Raw genomic sequence first — 15497 nt, 5'->3', positions numbered from 1 at the left:
ATATATATATATATATCGAAGTATGAAATTACTTCATAATTTTATTTGACACTTCTATCCGGTCTTCTCACCGACCACCGACAACTATCTAAACTACGCGTTTTTCATTTTGTAATAGTGTTTGAATCGCACGCGGCAGCGACTTACATAAGTGTAATCGTGTTTTTCTTTATCAATTAGCTATTTGTATGTAATTTTTTCTCTAAATTTCAAAATGCTCCAAAATCGCACTCATCCAATTAATTGTTGAATATTGATTATTCAAAAAAGTTAGAATAATCTCGATGTTAGTGGTTTGTGATTTATTGATTTTGTGACTTAATTAGCTATTAGGTTTAATTTGATGTTATGGTTTTAGATTTTATGAACTTATTATTGATTTTGTCATTTATAATAGTAATGTGATGTCAAAAGTTAAAAAATGTCACACGATAAAATGGTTAAAAGGCTTATTGAGAAATGAAAAAAAATACTTGAAAAATGTTTAAAAAGAGTTGTTTAAATTGTGAAGTTTAGATTGGCCTTTTATGGTTGTAACAAAATATTATACAAAACTGGTGGAATTTGACTAGTTGTATGAGAGTATATTCACTCTCATTATCTTGGACATAACATACGTCATGAATTAATACTTTTAATTGCTCTTATAATTAAAAGTAAACTCGTTAAAAACAAAGTGTTTTTCGGTGATACCTGATTGTATATTCTTAATGTTAATCAACAAAAACAAATATATTTGATAATAAGAAACTCTTGAGGTATTTACTTGTGTTGTATTTTATATTTTAAGTATGATTCTATTTATATGAGTTTGACGTACACAAGCAACACTTATCCTATAAGATACTTACGTTGTATTTTTTGTAAAAATTATTTTTTATAATAGATTTTAAAAATATAAAAACTCAGTTTTTATCACAGTAAATTAATTCAAAATGATTATTCATTTTTTAAAAACCTTTTCATTTTTTTAAAATCTTTCAAAAAATAAATTTTAAATTATTGAGTGATTTAATCAGTGTTTTCATAACCCATAGCAAATATATTATTTATTATTATTCTTAAAATGTAAAAATAACTGGTTTAAGACCAGATTTAATAAATAACCAATTTAAAATATAATTGTAAAAATAACCTGTCATACAACTATGCATAACCCTATTTTTAGATCTCCAAAAAGATAATTTTTTATATAATAAAAAAGCTTCTAGAAATATTTCTTTTACTTAATAAAAAGCGTCATTATAATATTTTTACAATAAAATTTAATTTAAAATTAATTTTGTCACAATAATTATCAAATCAATCAATTATATTCTCAATTGAAAAAATAATATTATACAAAATCAATTTTACTAGTTTAATAAATGATTATATATTATAAAATATAAAAACTAAATACAAGTTTAGTAATTTTACTATAATAGGTTTCATAAAGCCTCGTTAAAATTTGACTTCATATTAATCTTACCTCCATATGTGTTCGGTCGCCACTTATGAAGAAAAATATTCACGAGGCGTATATATCTCAACTAGCGAATCTCGTTTTAAAAAAGATTTCCAAAAAAAAAAAAAAAAGATAAAAAAATAAACTTTATTAATCTTAACAGTCTAACGAGCTTCCCTCAAAATAAAAACTGAGAATAAAAAGTAAAATCCGTTTTTATGAAAGCTACGCAACAATCCCGGTAAAGAAAGAAATAAATAAGAAGGATTCAAGTTTCTATTTCAAAACAGAGTATACTTTTGTTCTACGTAATATTCAGATCCAAAAACCTTTCTCTTTCAACAACTGCACTTTTTTCTTGCCTCTTCACTCTTCAGCTATGTCGCTACACTCCAACTTCATCGATTTATTGCCTAACGAACTTATCGTCAAAATCTTCTCATCGCTTTATATTTCAATTGAAATGTGTAAACAAGTTTTGGAACACCTTCATCTCCTCACTCATCACCAATCCCACATTCGTCCAATTGCACCTTCACCAATCGCCACGAAACAAACACTTACTACTAATTCCCATGGAGCCCCCAAATTATTGTGATGTTACTGCAGTACCCTTCCCCGTATCTCGTTTATTGGAAAACACATCGATCACTCTTCCCTATGAACTGTCCAAGAAGAATTGTAGCAGAGTAATTGGTTCATGTAACGGACTGGTTTGTTTGTTGGGCCTTGAATATTCTTCAACAACTCTGTCTCTGAATATCTGGCTCCGTTTTTGGAACCCAGCCACAAGAATAATATCTGAAAAATTAGGATCTTATAATCAACCTCGCCAACATTATAAGAGGCTTAGATGCACATTTGGTTATGATAACTCAACTCATACTTATAAGGTGGTGGCTTTCAATTCTAGGGAAATCAAAGTTTTCACTTTGGGTGATAATAATTGGAGAAATATTCAAAGTTTACCTGTTGTACCTTTTGACAATACGTTTATTATTTTCTCTTGTCATCTCAATGATGGTGTGCATTTGAATGGTACAATTAACTGGTTGTCTTTTCAAAATAATGTTCAAGATAGTGAAACTCTTGAGATATTGGATTATATTAATATTGAGAAATTTGTGATTATCTCGCTTGATCTTGCTACAGAAGCTTATAGGCAAATTTTTCCCCCTCGAGGTTTTCATGAATTGGTACGTGTTGTGGCACCAACTATTGCTGTGTTGATGGACTCCCTTTATTTTTCTTATCATTATGAGGGAACTCATTTTGTTACGTGGAAGATGACTGAATTTGGAGTTGAACAATCTTAGACTCAATTATTTAAAATTAGTTATTAAAATCTTCAACTAAATGATGAGTTTGGTAACTTGATTTGTCTTCGCTTGTTTCTATTTCCACTGTATCTTTCGGAGAATGGTGATATACTTATATTGGCATACAATAACTCATTCCGCAATTCTCTATAATTTGAGAGATGATACCAAAAAAACGAATTAGTATGGTCAAGAGAATAAATTGGTTTCTCTCCGTAGATTACGTTGAAAGTGTGGTTCCAATTACCTCAAAGTAAGTTCTTTACCATGATTTACTTGTTCCATTTTTTTCTAATTCATGTATTTTATTTTGATATCCTTATTATTTTATAATAAATGATAACAAATTTTTTTCTAACGATGACCTGTGTTATTATATAGTTAAATGATTATATCTATCGACTATATTTAAGTGGCTGCATTTTTTAGAACTATGCATACAAATAAAAATAAAAATAAGTATGCAAATTAATCTAATATTTAAATAAATATTTTCATTGGAGGGCTATAATTGGTTCAAGTTTTACTTTATTTATCGGCTCACATTTTTGTAATATTCATTTGACGGATAAAAACTAAAGTTTTTGAACATTGCAAGATGAAATCCAAATAACGTTTGATCCACGTTTTCCTTTGTCAATTAACTTAACATTCACTTGACATTAAAGATCAAAAATAAATTTTTCTGATATTATATGGATGAAATCCAAACAAATTTTTTTAGAGAAATTAAAATTAAAAACTATTATATCTACAGATACTAAAAACATATTTATACATTTGATCAATTACAAATATTTAACTATTTAATTTGTGTCTTCCTTCCAACTTATGACATCTCACATGAATAATTTAGTACATCTTTTGAATAATTTGGTACATCTTTTGTAGATCCAACTGAACCAAATCTAAGTAACAAAGGTTACTTAGACAACATCACTACGCGAAAAACTGCATTTTACAGCGCTTTTTTTAATCCATTTACAGCGCTTTTTCAAAAACAAAAGCGTTGTGGAATCGAACGATGTAAAAGATACAACAGCGCTTTTAAAAAAGCGCTATAAAACATGTAAATATAACGCGCGCTTGTTATGCACATTTTACAGCGCTTTTTCAAAAAAGCGCTGTAAAATGCACACCCATTATATGAGTTATGGGTCTGCTTTTTAGAGCGCTTTTTAACAAAAGCGCTGTAAAATGCACACCCATTATATAAAATTATGGGTCTGCATTTTACAACGCTTTTTTAAGAAAGCGCTGTAAAACGTACACCCATTTTATGAATTATGGGTCTGCATTTTACAGCGTTTTTGTGTGTACATTTTACAGCGCTTTTTTAAGAAAGCGCTGTAAAATGTACACCATTATAGCGCTTTACAACAACATTTTACATCGCTTTTAAAAAAAAAAACGCTGTAAAATGTGTGTTTTTTTTTAAATGCTATAAATTAAATATTTGAAATGAAAAGCGCTTTTTAGCTTTTTATGGCATTTTTTTTAGAAAGCGCTGTCTTTTATCTTTTTATCCAAAATTATTTTGATCCAAAATCAGTTCACAATCAGTGCACGCAACAACAAAACATATTCAAATACCATAAGCAGTTCACACAATCAGTAGAACAGAAAACAGAACTCTGTAACTTAATTAACATATATGTAACTCTGTACCTCTGTAATTTACAACCTAATTAACTACATTCAGATACATATATATAACCTAATTTACAGCCTAATTAACTACATTCAGATACATATATATAACCTAATTAACTACATTCAGATAGATATATATATAACCTAATTTACAACCTAATTAACTACATTCAGATCCATATGCATGTTCATATATTGTGTCCTATGATCATATACATATAATAACTAACAGAATATACATAATATGCACTAGCTACCATATAATATTCAGATCCCTTGCCCAGTAGCAAGCTATTTCCCAGAAAATCAAATAATTTGCATGTCAAGCACATACTAACATCAGTCTTCCTTTAATTCCATTAGATCTTCCTCAGAATATGATGGACTGGAATTGTCAAAGCACTGCAATATAAAAATTGAACATATTATATTAAGTTAGTATCAAATATATAGATAGTTTATATATGAAAATCATATAATGAAAATACCGTACCGTTTTTGGGATAATAGTTTTATTCTTCTCAACAATCTCCTTCATGAATCTCAATACGTACTACCCACAGTCGATGTTATTTGTTTGACGATGGCACTTTATTGGGATCCATGGATAAAATTACGTACCCTGAATTATATGGTGCCAAGAACAATTTATCACTTTCTTTATTTCTTAAAAACATATCTACAATGTAGTGTTTTACATTGTCTGGATCGAGTTTGAACATCGACATCTTATGCGGAGACAAGAATGAGTATTTATTTGACAGTTTCCTCGTGCACACGACCTTCTCGTACAAAAACCTTCAATGAAAATTTTAAACTAGATTAATTACCAATACATTTAATTAATTACAAATAAATGCAATTAAAAGTATTTTTTACCTTATGTACAAGCTGATTACAGTAGCACTCAGCTCCTTATGTTCGAGAAGTTCGTACATGTGCTCCTTTTCGAGGTATTCAATATACTCATCTCCAAAGATGTCTTTATTCATTTGTACGATGGGCGAATCGTTGCTGCTGCCCATGTTCCTTTTTATTTGGATGTCAAGACACGCCCCGTATTTACCAAGGCGTGGCTGACTTTTATTAGGAGCAGCAGCAGCAGCGACCGATTTTCCCCGATCCAGATTTTTTGTTGCTGCAAGTTTTGCAGCTTTATTACCCTCCAGCCTTTGTAGTTTGGCAGCCCTATTAACCTCCAATTTTTGAGGTTTGCTGCCTTTTTTTGGCTGTAGGGGTGGTTTATTTATTTGGACCTACAAAAATGAGGTAAAATGTTAGTTTATTGAATCTGAAAAAATGACAAACCTTAGGCAATAAATGTGACAAACCTTTTCGGGCGATGTAACTGATTTGTTTCTGGGAATCTTTTTTTCGAGGGCAACAAGGTTTGTGGGTCATGCCACGTAACTACCAATAGCGTCGCATCTCCATCGTTGTCCGGTATGGGCAACGGTGCAGTTGGTTCGAAAGCAACCGTAGGCGATACTTTGACATGGCCCGCGGGGATCGGAATATTGTGCAATACTTCTCCCGAAGTATTGTGCAATATTCCTTTTCCCACCTTCCGTTGAGTCGGCGAGGATAAGTATAGGACACATGTGGTGACACCCTACATCAATAGTTAAAACATAAGTACAGTTAATATATAAGTTTGTTTAATACATAAGTAATTACATAAGCAAGTAAGTAGTAAGTAATTAATTACCTCGGGAATACTCTTCAAACCGACGTTGCAACTCCCGGTTTCACTCTCCATTTGTATTTCAGGTTGGAGCTGAACCGGAAGTTGCTTGTCTTTATTCGTATTCACCAAGAGTGCCACTTGCTCTGATAGGATTCTGAGCTTCTCTAATACTTCCTCGTTGGAAGGTTTTTGGCGCTTCTCTTGAGGAAAAAAGCTTTTGGGAGTTACGCCAAATCCTTTCCCCCTAACTCGACCGGAATACTCAGGGACATTAAACACTTTACCCATAATATCCCTGCAAGTATCCTTGTTGCCCTCCGGATTTTCAGAACTTTGTTCAATAATCTCCTAAAATGCATGTAACATTAAAAAGATAAGTTCAATAGCATTTTTAAAATACAATATTAAAAAATATTAAAGTGATAATATACTTACACAAAGTTCTACTACTTTTTTGACATTTTCATTATCAACCACTCCGTCTTTGTTAACACGCGCTTCCTTCCATAAGATATGACGACCCAAGGGTTGATCGGCTTGGGTGTCTTTTCTCTATTCGTTAAAAACATAAACAAAATAATACAAATTAGTTACACATTATAGTTTATAATACAAATTACTTCATTATATAAAAGTGATGTTTAATTACTTACAATTTGTTGCATATCCCATATGTGATTTTTTGTATGGGTGTTTTGGATTGTTTGCCCGTTTGCGATTTGTCTTACTAATATTCTATATAAAAAAAATAGCAATTGTGTAAAAATTTAAAATACGCTACGAATATGAATAATAAAACACAAATGCGAATAAGTTAGTCACTTACGACAAACGCGGGGTCAGAACGTTTGGAAACAAATGTTCTCCATTCATCGTTTGATATATAATGTTAATATATTTTTGGAGGTTCAGCACTTGTGCTTCCTTCTCTATCTTTTAGATAGAAATTTGAGAGATGGGATCTAAATCCACGATGGATCTTCCCAGCAACTCTCAAAACATAAGACTTTCGTCCCTCATCAAGAACAAAAGTGGTCTGCAATGAAAACAATTATAAGTAATGTATTTTACAGAAAAAAAATTATAAATGACAAAAGAGTGGATCAAAAAATTTACTTGAATGTCATTCCATATAATATTTTTGGCATCCTTCAACGCCTTATCTCTTCAATCGTCAATTGTAATTGGGACATTTTGATGAACAACGGCCCCAATATAGCTTACAAACATAGAGCTGTTGGGGTCAATTGGCTGACCACTCTCATTCCAACCAACCTAATAAACTCATATAGTAAGTACATGCTATTAAAAAAAGATAAAAAAACACACAGCAAACAGAGTATAGTATACCTCAAATTTAATGCCATTACTCCTTGCTTTAATGACTTTTTGCATGATAGTTGCACCACGTTTGACTTCATTTTCATAAGTCTTAGAGGTGCCAACTTCTTCATTTTGACATTCTAAATCTTTGTTTGTATCCATTTAACTACAACAAGTTCAACATGCAGTTTAGTATAACATCAACAAGCTCAACATGTATCAGTATATCTTAAACAAGCTCAACATGTATCAGTATATCTTAAACAAGCTCAACATGTATCAGTATATCTTAAACAAGCTCAACATGCATTTTAATGATTACAAAAAATTAATAACATCAATACCTGAATAATGGTTCGAAGAAAGATGAAATGTGAAGAAAAGAGGGAACGCAGAAAGTTCATAGAAATATTGTTCACAGAAATACGGTATTGAAGAAATACGTAATGAGGGTTACGTATTTCAATGAAAATATATTGTGTGCAATGAGAGAGATGATCTTGAATGGAAATAAGGTTCGAAATGAATCAAACCTTTATTTCAATCAAACCTTTATATTCTATGCAATTTTTGTTTTTTCTTTATATTTTATACATTTTTTTCAGATTCATTATTAAACGATATTTAAAGGCACCAAACTTCCATATATATATATATAATCTTTAAGTGCCTTATTTCTCAAAAATAAAAAACTTTAAGTTAAAAAAAATCTCTGAATCAAGAATGAAATATATGATAAAATATTTAAAAAATAAATTAGAGTGAAAAAGATTTGATTTTATAGCTTTTCAATTTCAATAACATAAAAAACCAAATCACCAAAGTTATATCCTAACAAATCGTTATTTTATGGCAACAAACTATATAATGGACACAATTCACAATCTATTGAAAAATTATATGCATCCAAAATTAAAGGAAACCGCAACAAAATTTGAGTAAATTTTGAAGTTATTGTTGAGCTTTCAAAGGAGCTATAAATAAATAAAATCTTTATAAACAAAAGTTGACGTCAATTATAAACAAATATTTTATTTGAAAAATATTGCCAACTTAATCAAATAATTTTTTTTTTATAGTTTGGCTATTTAGTTAATTTTGAAATCAACTAATTTGATAATATAGAAGGATTTGAATATTATTTTGACTATTTCGTATTTTGTTTTTTCATATGATGATAATAAATAGATTTTTTTGGATCATGGTAAGGAATTTCTTTTTTTATAGTATATCATAGACTTTAAAAAATAGCACGCTAATCATTTTAAAATTGTACATTTTTTCAGAATATTAAAGTATGAAATTAATTCATAATTTTATTTGACACTTCTCTCCGGTCTTCTCACCGGCCACCGACTACTATCTAAACTACGTGTTTTGCACTCAAGAATAACGTTTGAATCGCGTGCGGCCGCAAGCTGCATAAGCATAACCATGTTTTCCTTTATCAAATAGTTGTTTGTGTGTGATTTTTTCTCTCAATTTCAAAACGCTCTAGAATCTTACTCATCCAATAAATTGTTGAATATTGATTGTTCAAAAAAGTTAGAATATTCTTGATATTAAGGGTTTGTAATTTATTGATTTTGTGAACTAATTAGCTATTTGGTTTAATTTGATATTATGGTTTTAAATTTTATGAACTTATTTTTGATTTTGTGATTTATAATAGTAATATAATGTCAAAAGTTTAAAAATTGTCGTACGATAAAATGGCTAAAAGATTTATCGAGAAATGAAAAGAATATTTTAAAAATATTTAAAAAGAATCGTTTAAATAGTGAAATTTAGGTTGGCCTTTTATGGTTGTAACTAGAGATTGTACTAAACTGGCAGAATTTGACCAGTTGTATGAGAGCATATTCACTCTCATTATCTCATATATAACATAAATTAATTCTTTTGATTGCTAATTAAAATTGAAATCGTTGAAAACAGAGTGTTTTTTTAGTGATGCTTGATTGATTCTTGATGTTAGTCACACACACACACACAAAAAAAGCCTTTGATAATAAGAAACACCATAAATATTTACTTGTATTGTATTTTATATTTTAAGTGTGATTCTATTTATATGAGTCTCACGTACACGAGCAACACTTAATTTACGTTGTATTTTTTATGGATGAATGTTTATTATTATTGTTCATTTTATGTGTGTTGATATTCAATAAATATATATATTTGTGCCGATGTGTATAAAATGTATGATTTTGAGAAAAGTTTTACATATATATTAGATGAAATTTATGAAAATAGTTAAATTTTATAAGAAAAAAAATATTTAATATGAAGTAAATATTTGAATTATTTTGTTTGATTTGTTAATATAATTTAGTATTTTATTTAAAATTATTATTATTTTTATTATTTTTATTATTTTTATTTTTATTAATTTTTATATTTTAGATTCTGAAAAAGAAAAAAAAAAGAGGAAATTGTTAACAAAGAATTAAGTTGCTAATTTATCAACAAAATAGGAGAGAATTATTAAAATAATATAAATTTATCTACAAAATAGAATAAAATTTGTAAAAATAATACAACACATTTGTTTTGACATATCTACTAAACAATATTTTTTGTCTTCGTCAATTTAATATATTTTATTAATATGATTTTATTTTTAAATATTTTTATTATTTATTTACTCAATTGTTAAATTGAATAAAAACAAAATAAATCTAGTACATATAGTGGCATATTTGAGATGCGACCTCAACTATGTAAAAAAAAAAAAAAAAAGATTTTCTTGAGGTGGTCATAAGACGGAACCTCCTACTGCCTCAACAAAAAAAAAGTTTCTCTTAACAGGGAGATGCAACATAAAGGTTAAAAAAAATTAAAATATTTTAATATATATTTTTCAATATAAAATATTTTGATGACTTTAAAAAAGCTAAATAAAAAAACATCAATTTGTGATTGAATACTATATATATATATATATCAGAGAAAAAAAAACTATATTGAATTATTGTATTATGTACCTATGTATATATATAGAGAGAAAGTCATTCTATTTAATACCAAGTAAATAAAGAGTTGTTAATTATTTATTAGATATTGGCCAAATAATAATGAATAAAGGTCCTTTGGTCTTTCAGAAATTCTTAAAGACTCTTTTTAGATTTTGAGAAATATAAAAGCACTTATAATTCATAAGAAAAATAAATCGGACCAAATTAGTTTTTATGTGAACTACAATTGAGTTTTTTTTGTTAACTTGTGCAAAGACTCGTCAACTTAATTCTAACGTGTAGTTTCTATAAAAATAATAATAATTAGATCTTTAACCATAATTAAAAATAGACAATTAAATATTTGATAATAATAAAATGAACAATTTAGTCCATGTAACAAAAAATTCACTAAATTATAATATAATTTAAAAAACAACATCAACAATATCCAAATTAAACTACAACGGTATCTTTTATGAAATCGCACATTCAAAAATCTGAGTAGGAAGAACAATAACACATTCAAAAACACAGACAAAGAAAAAAAACATAATAAAGAAAAAAAATACAACTTCTAACGTAAATGAGAGACGACGAAAGTCACACCTTCAGAACGGCATACCACTATGAAAACATAGTTTCTATCTTAGATTTGTGGTTTATCTAGATGAAATAAGTTTAATTTTTCCTAAATTCAACGAATAACTTAATTGTCCTGATTTATTTTTCTTAAGCACTAAAACAATAAAATGTGTTTTAAATTTTGTTAGGGACTTAATTGAGTTTTTAAAAATTTCTCACAAACTAATTTGAGTGGTTTATTTTTTAAAATGACTGAAAAATATTTTTATTTTTCTCAACTACAAAAATAAGCATTTACTCAAAAATCATCTATAGAAAGAATAGAAAAGAAATTGATTCTTAACATTTTTGTATTTTGTCATTAGTTTCAATCTCACCAATATTTATAAATCATTCATTATAGAGTTTTTCAATACATTGCTTTTTATATTTCTATATCTTTATTAAAAAATAAAAATTATTTTGTAGTGATCAATTTTTTTTTATATCTTTAATTAATTTTAAATGATCTCTATTAAATTTTTACTGATCAAGTTTTTTTTGGAAGATATATATATATATCTAATTTGCGATTTGTGTATATATTAACAAATATATATTTAAAAAACTAAAAGATCTAACAAGATTCCCTAATAAAAAGTAAAAGGATAATTTTATTTATAAAAAAGAAAATAGAATTCATAGTTTGCGTTTCAATCCCTCAAAACAAGAAGTTTCTGTTTAAAAACAGAAAGGTTTTTCTTCAACATGTTATTCAAACACTTTTCTTCCTCAACAACAACTGCACCTTCAAATATGGCTGAACACTCCAATCCCACTGATTTATTTCCTAATGACCTTATCACCAAAATCCTCTTATTGCTTAACGTAAAATCTATATTACGTTTCAAGTGTGTGAGCAAGTCTTGGAACACCCTCATCTCCGATTCCATATTCGTAAAATTGCACCTTCAACTTTTGCCACAAAACAAACACCTACTACTCATCCCATTCGACCCAAAAAATAATCAGAATTCTGGTATTGTATCCTTCCCCATATGTCGTTTACTAGAGAATAAATCAGTCACTCTTGTCAACGAACCTAATATGCATATGAAGGATTGTAGTAGAGTAATTGGTTCGTGTAATGGATTGGTATGTTTGCTTGGTTTTTCTTCAACAATTGGGCCTCAAGATATTTGGATTCGTTTATGTAATCCAATCACAGGGTTTCTATCTGAAAAATTAGGATCTTTTCGCCAATCTCGCCAACATGCATTTAAGAGGCTTAGATGCACATTTTGTTATCATAATTCAACTTATAAGGTAGTGGTTTATTGTTGTAAGGAAGTTAAAGTTTTCAGTTTGGGTGACAATAGTTGGAGAAATATTCAAAAATTTCCTCTATTTATTTTTAACTATATGGTTGTTTTTAACGATATTCCAGTAAACGAAGGTGTGAATGAAGGTGTGTATTTAAGAGGTACCGTTAATTGGTTGGCTTTTCGAAATAAATTAGAACGTGTTCAATGTTTGAATGATGTTGATGTTGAAGAACTTGTGATTGTGTCGCTTGATCTTGGTACAGAGACGTATAGGCAATTGTTGCCTCCTCTGGGTTTTGATGTTGTTGGGCCAACTATTGCTGTCTTGATGGAATGTCTCTATTTTTCTTACCATTTCGAGAGATCTCATTTTGTTATGTGGAAGATGACTGAATTTGGAGTTGAAGAATCTTGGACTCAATTCGTTAAAATTAGTTATCAGAATCTTCAAGTAAATACGTTTGGTTGGAGTGTGATGTATCTTCGGTTGTTTCTATTTCCGTTGTGTTTTTCTGAGAATGGTGATACACTTATATTGGCAAGCAATAAAGAAAAGCAAGCAATTCTTTATAATTTGAGAGACGGTACAGCAACACGAACTAGTGTTACCAATAATATAAAGTGGTATATTTCCAAAGATTATGTTGAAAGTTTTGTTCAATAACTTCCTAAAAGTAAGTTCCTTTATGATGATTTACTTGTTCCAATTTATTTTGAAATCTTATCATGTCATAATAGTAGATTGCAATTTTTTTCAATGATGACTTATGTCATTATTTATTCCTTGTCATATTTGGGTGTACAAAGCTTTGGAGTGAGTACAAATTGTGTGCTGCACTTATGATAATTATGCATTCATGTTTTTTCATTTGTGTTTTGGTTTTGCACTTTCTAATCTAAAAAGGGTCTTTTCTGAATTATAGGCCTACAACCCAAACTGGTGACACATCAGGTGTTATTGATGGTAGATGGTGGCATGGAAATAGGATTATATTCATTTTGTATAAGATAGTTATGGCCCTCTTGATGTCTCTTATGGATTTCTTTGAAAATGTGTTTGTTGAAATTTTGCACTGAATAATTGTGCTTTTTTAGAATTGCATGTACTATGTTCAAGCTCACTTTTTGCTGGGTTCTTATTTAATAGGAGTATTTTGTAGTTGCTATACATTTGTTACTTATATATCAATAATAATATATGGTTGAATGTTCTTTCTTTGGCATTTTATGTATATATTTTATGCATTTAATAAATTGCTTGTGCTAGCTATAAATCCTTTTTCAATCACTAGATGATGTTAAGTTCCCTGCATTATATCAGTAACTCAATATATTAACTCAAAGGAAACTTTCACCTTGACTGTGGTGTGATTGTATGCTTCCCCTTCAATGGTTGAATCATCTGTATAGTTTTTTATGTATGTCAACTTTATGATTAAAAATGGATTAAAATATTCTAGCTTTTGAGTTTGAATTTCGAGGTGATATCGTCTTTTAGGATTACATTTTAATACTTCGTTTTGTAGATATAATATTTAATTTAAAATCTCACCACCTAAAGTTATTAACTAATTAGATACTCGTTTGCAGTAGGACCATATTTATTCTAATATTTTCATTGAAGATTATTTTCTATATAAATGATATGTTTATATTCTTATTAATTTATAGCAACCTGTATGTTATTGTACGTCCAGACATATCACCTAAGTAATACGTAGCATTTTTTATGTACAAATCGATTTTATAGTTTAGCTACTTTCATTTTGTATGTAGGTTGTTTGGTTTGGTGAAACTTTAATTTATAAATTGATTTTGTAATATTGAATTAAGACTAAACTTAAATTTTAAAAATCTATTATAGAATTTTTTGGTAACATGATTTTGTATATATATCACGGTGAAGCTCCGAAAATATTATGTGTTTTGGTGAAATTATTGAATGAATGTCTTTTAATTAAAAAACCTCGCATACAATTCATTAAAATCTAAATATTATCTTGAAACATTAAGAGTTATGAAAAATCTTAATTGAATATTATGGAACTTTGTTGTACACTAAAGCAATTCTTATTGAATACTGCATAATCATTTTTAATTTTTAAAATCTTAGACTAATTTTTGTATTAGTAAAAACTCTTTTAAAATTTAAACACGTTTATAGGTCTTTAAATTTATTTCAATTATTACCAAATTATTTATGATTTTTTTATCTTAATTTGATCTGTTAATTTATATTTTAGTTACAATGTTAATCTTTTGTTTTAATTTTGACAATAATTAATTCAATGAAAACATTTGATCCTTGTAAACTCTATAAGATCACGTTATGAAAACTTATAAATAATCTATTTTTCTCTAAAAACATCTAAATATAGATATAACTTTAAAACCGACATAATAAAAATATATTCACAAAATCAATATTCGATTAAATCATATCATATTATTCTGCGTTTTCTGATTTTGGCAAAAGCTTCTGCTGGATTCATCGTTGGCAAAACCACCCTTTTACTCTCAGCTCAACACATCAAAAAATGAAAAAGTAAACGAAACTGAAGAGTAAATAGCAGCTTCCATCTTACTTCTCCGAGCAAACGATTAACCGGTAACCCATTCTCCCTTTCTGCTTATTATTATATAATTATTTTTGTTGTTTTTTATTGTAATTTTTTATTATTGGTTCTTAGTTAGCAAAATATGAATTCAATAGAACAGACGTGTTTGAAAATCCGCTGAATGGATTGGCTTGAAAGCAAGTTAGAATTTAGTCCAACGGATTATTCATATAACTTTATGCATCATAGTTGCTTGCTACCTGTTTGGTAAAATGTCAAGTTCGTTGTGAATGCAATTTTTTTCATTATGCCTAATAATTACTTCTGCAACTCTCCCTTTAGAGTATCATCACTATAAAAAAGTAGTTAACTGTTGAACAAAATGAAAAACAGAGTTGAATTAATCATAATCAAAATAACAGAAAATGTATAAATGAAATAACAATTCACAATTCTGTCCCTGTAACAAAAAAATTGTGATGGTAGTAGTAGGATATAGAGTCTGTGTGTTTGAGGCTACTGCTAGCCTTGTATTAAGCACCTCCTACGGCAGTCATTAGAGAGCCCTTATTAAGTTTAAAAAACACGTCCTTAACCTTGGTAGCATTGACATTTCTGATCGAAGGTGTGTCTCGGTGTCCGACACGACACTAACACTTTG

At 28.5% G+C, this 15497-nt stretch overlaps 3 protein-coding genes across 4 annotated transcripts in view; all 3 read left to right on the top strand.

The window, feature by feature from the left end:
* The first annotated feature begins 2022 nt into the window (after positions 1-2022).
* On the top strand, positions 2023-2763 carry LOC101496057 (F-box/kelch-repeat protein At3g23880-like). The gene has a single exon (XM_012713298.3). It carries the CDS (start codon positions 2023-2025, stop codon positions 2761-2763), a length of 741 nt encoding a protein of 246 aa, XP_012568752.1.
* An 8847-nt stretch (positions 2764-11610) lies between these two features.
* On the top strand, positions 11611-13490 carry LOC101491197 (F-box/kelch-repeat protein At3g23880-like). The gene is made up of 2 exons (XM_004491641.4): positions 11611-12952; positions 13202-13490. Exon 1 carries the CDS (start codon positions 11722-11724, stop codon positions 12940-12942), a length of 1221 nt encoding a protein of 406 aa, XP_004491698.1. The 5' UTR covers positions 11611-11721; the 3' UTR covers positions 12943-12952; positions 13202-13490.
* A 1072-nt stretch (positions 13491-14562) lies between these two features.
* LOC101509921 (F-box/kelch-repeat protein At3g23880-like) overlaps positions 14563-15497 on the top strand; it is a 14123-nt gene continuing 13188 nt past the window's right edge. For both annotated transcript variants that reach the window (XR_012162230.1, XR_012162229.1), the window contains exon 1: positions 14563-14886. The gene's annotated coding sequence lies outside the window, so the exon portion shown is untranslated. The remainder of the gene's footprint in view (positions 14887-15497) is intronic.

This window comes from Cicer arietinum, chromosome 3 (genome assembly GCF_000331145.2).
Source record: "Cicer arietinum cultivar CDC Frontier isolate Library 1 chromosome 3, Cicar.CDCFrontier_v2.0, whole genome shotgun sequence".
NCBI classification, from domain to species: Eukaryota; Viridiplantae; Streptophyta; class Magnoliopsida; order Fabales; family Fabaceae; genus Cicer; species Cicer arietinum.
Note: the sequence above shows the minus strand (reverse complement) of the source record. Positions and strands in the feature narration are given on the sequence as shown.

What these genes read in the sequence shown, in the direction of transcription:
- LOC101496057 (XM_012713298.3), top strand. Translation starts at nt 2,023, where the DNA reads ATGGAGCCCCCAAATTATTGTGATGTTACTGCAGTACCCTTCCCCGTA.
- LOC101491197 (XM_004491641.4), top strand. Translation starts at nt 11,722, where the DNA reads ATGTTATTCAAACACTTTTCTTCCTCAACAACAACTGCACCTTCAAAT.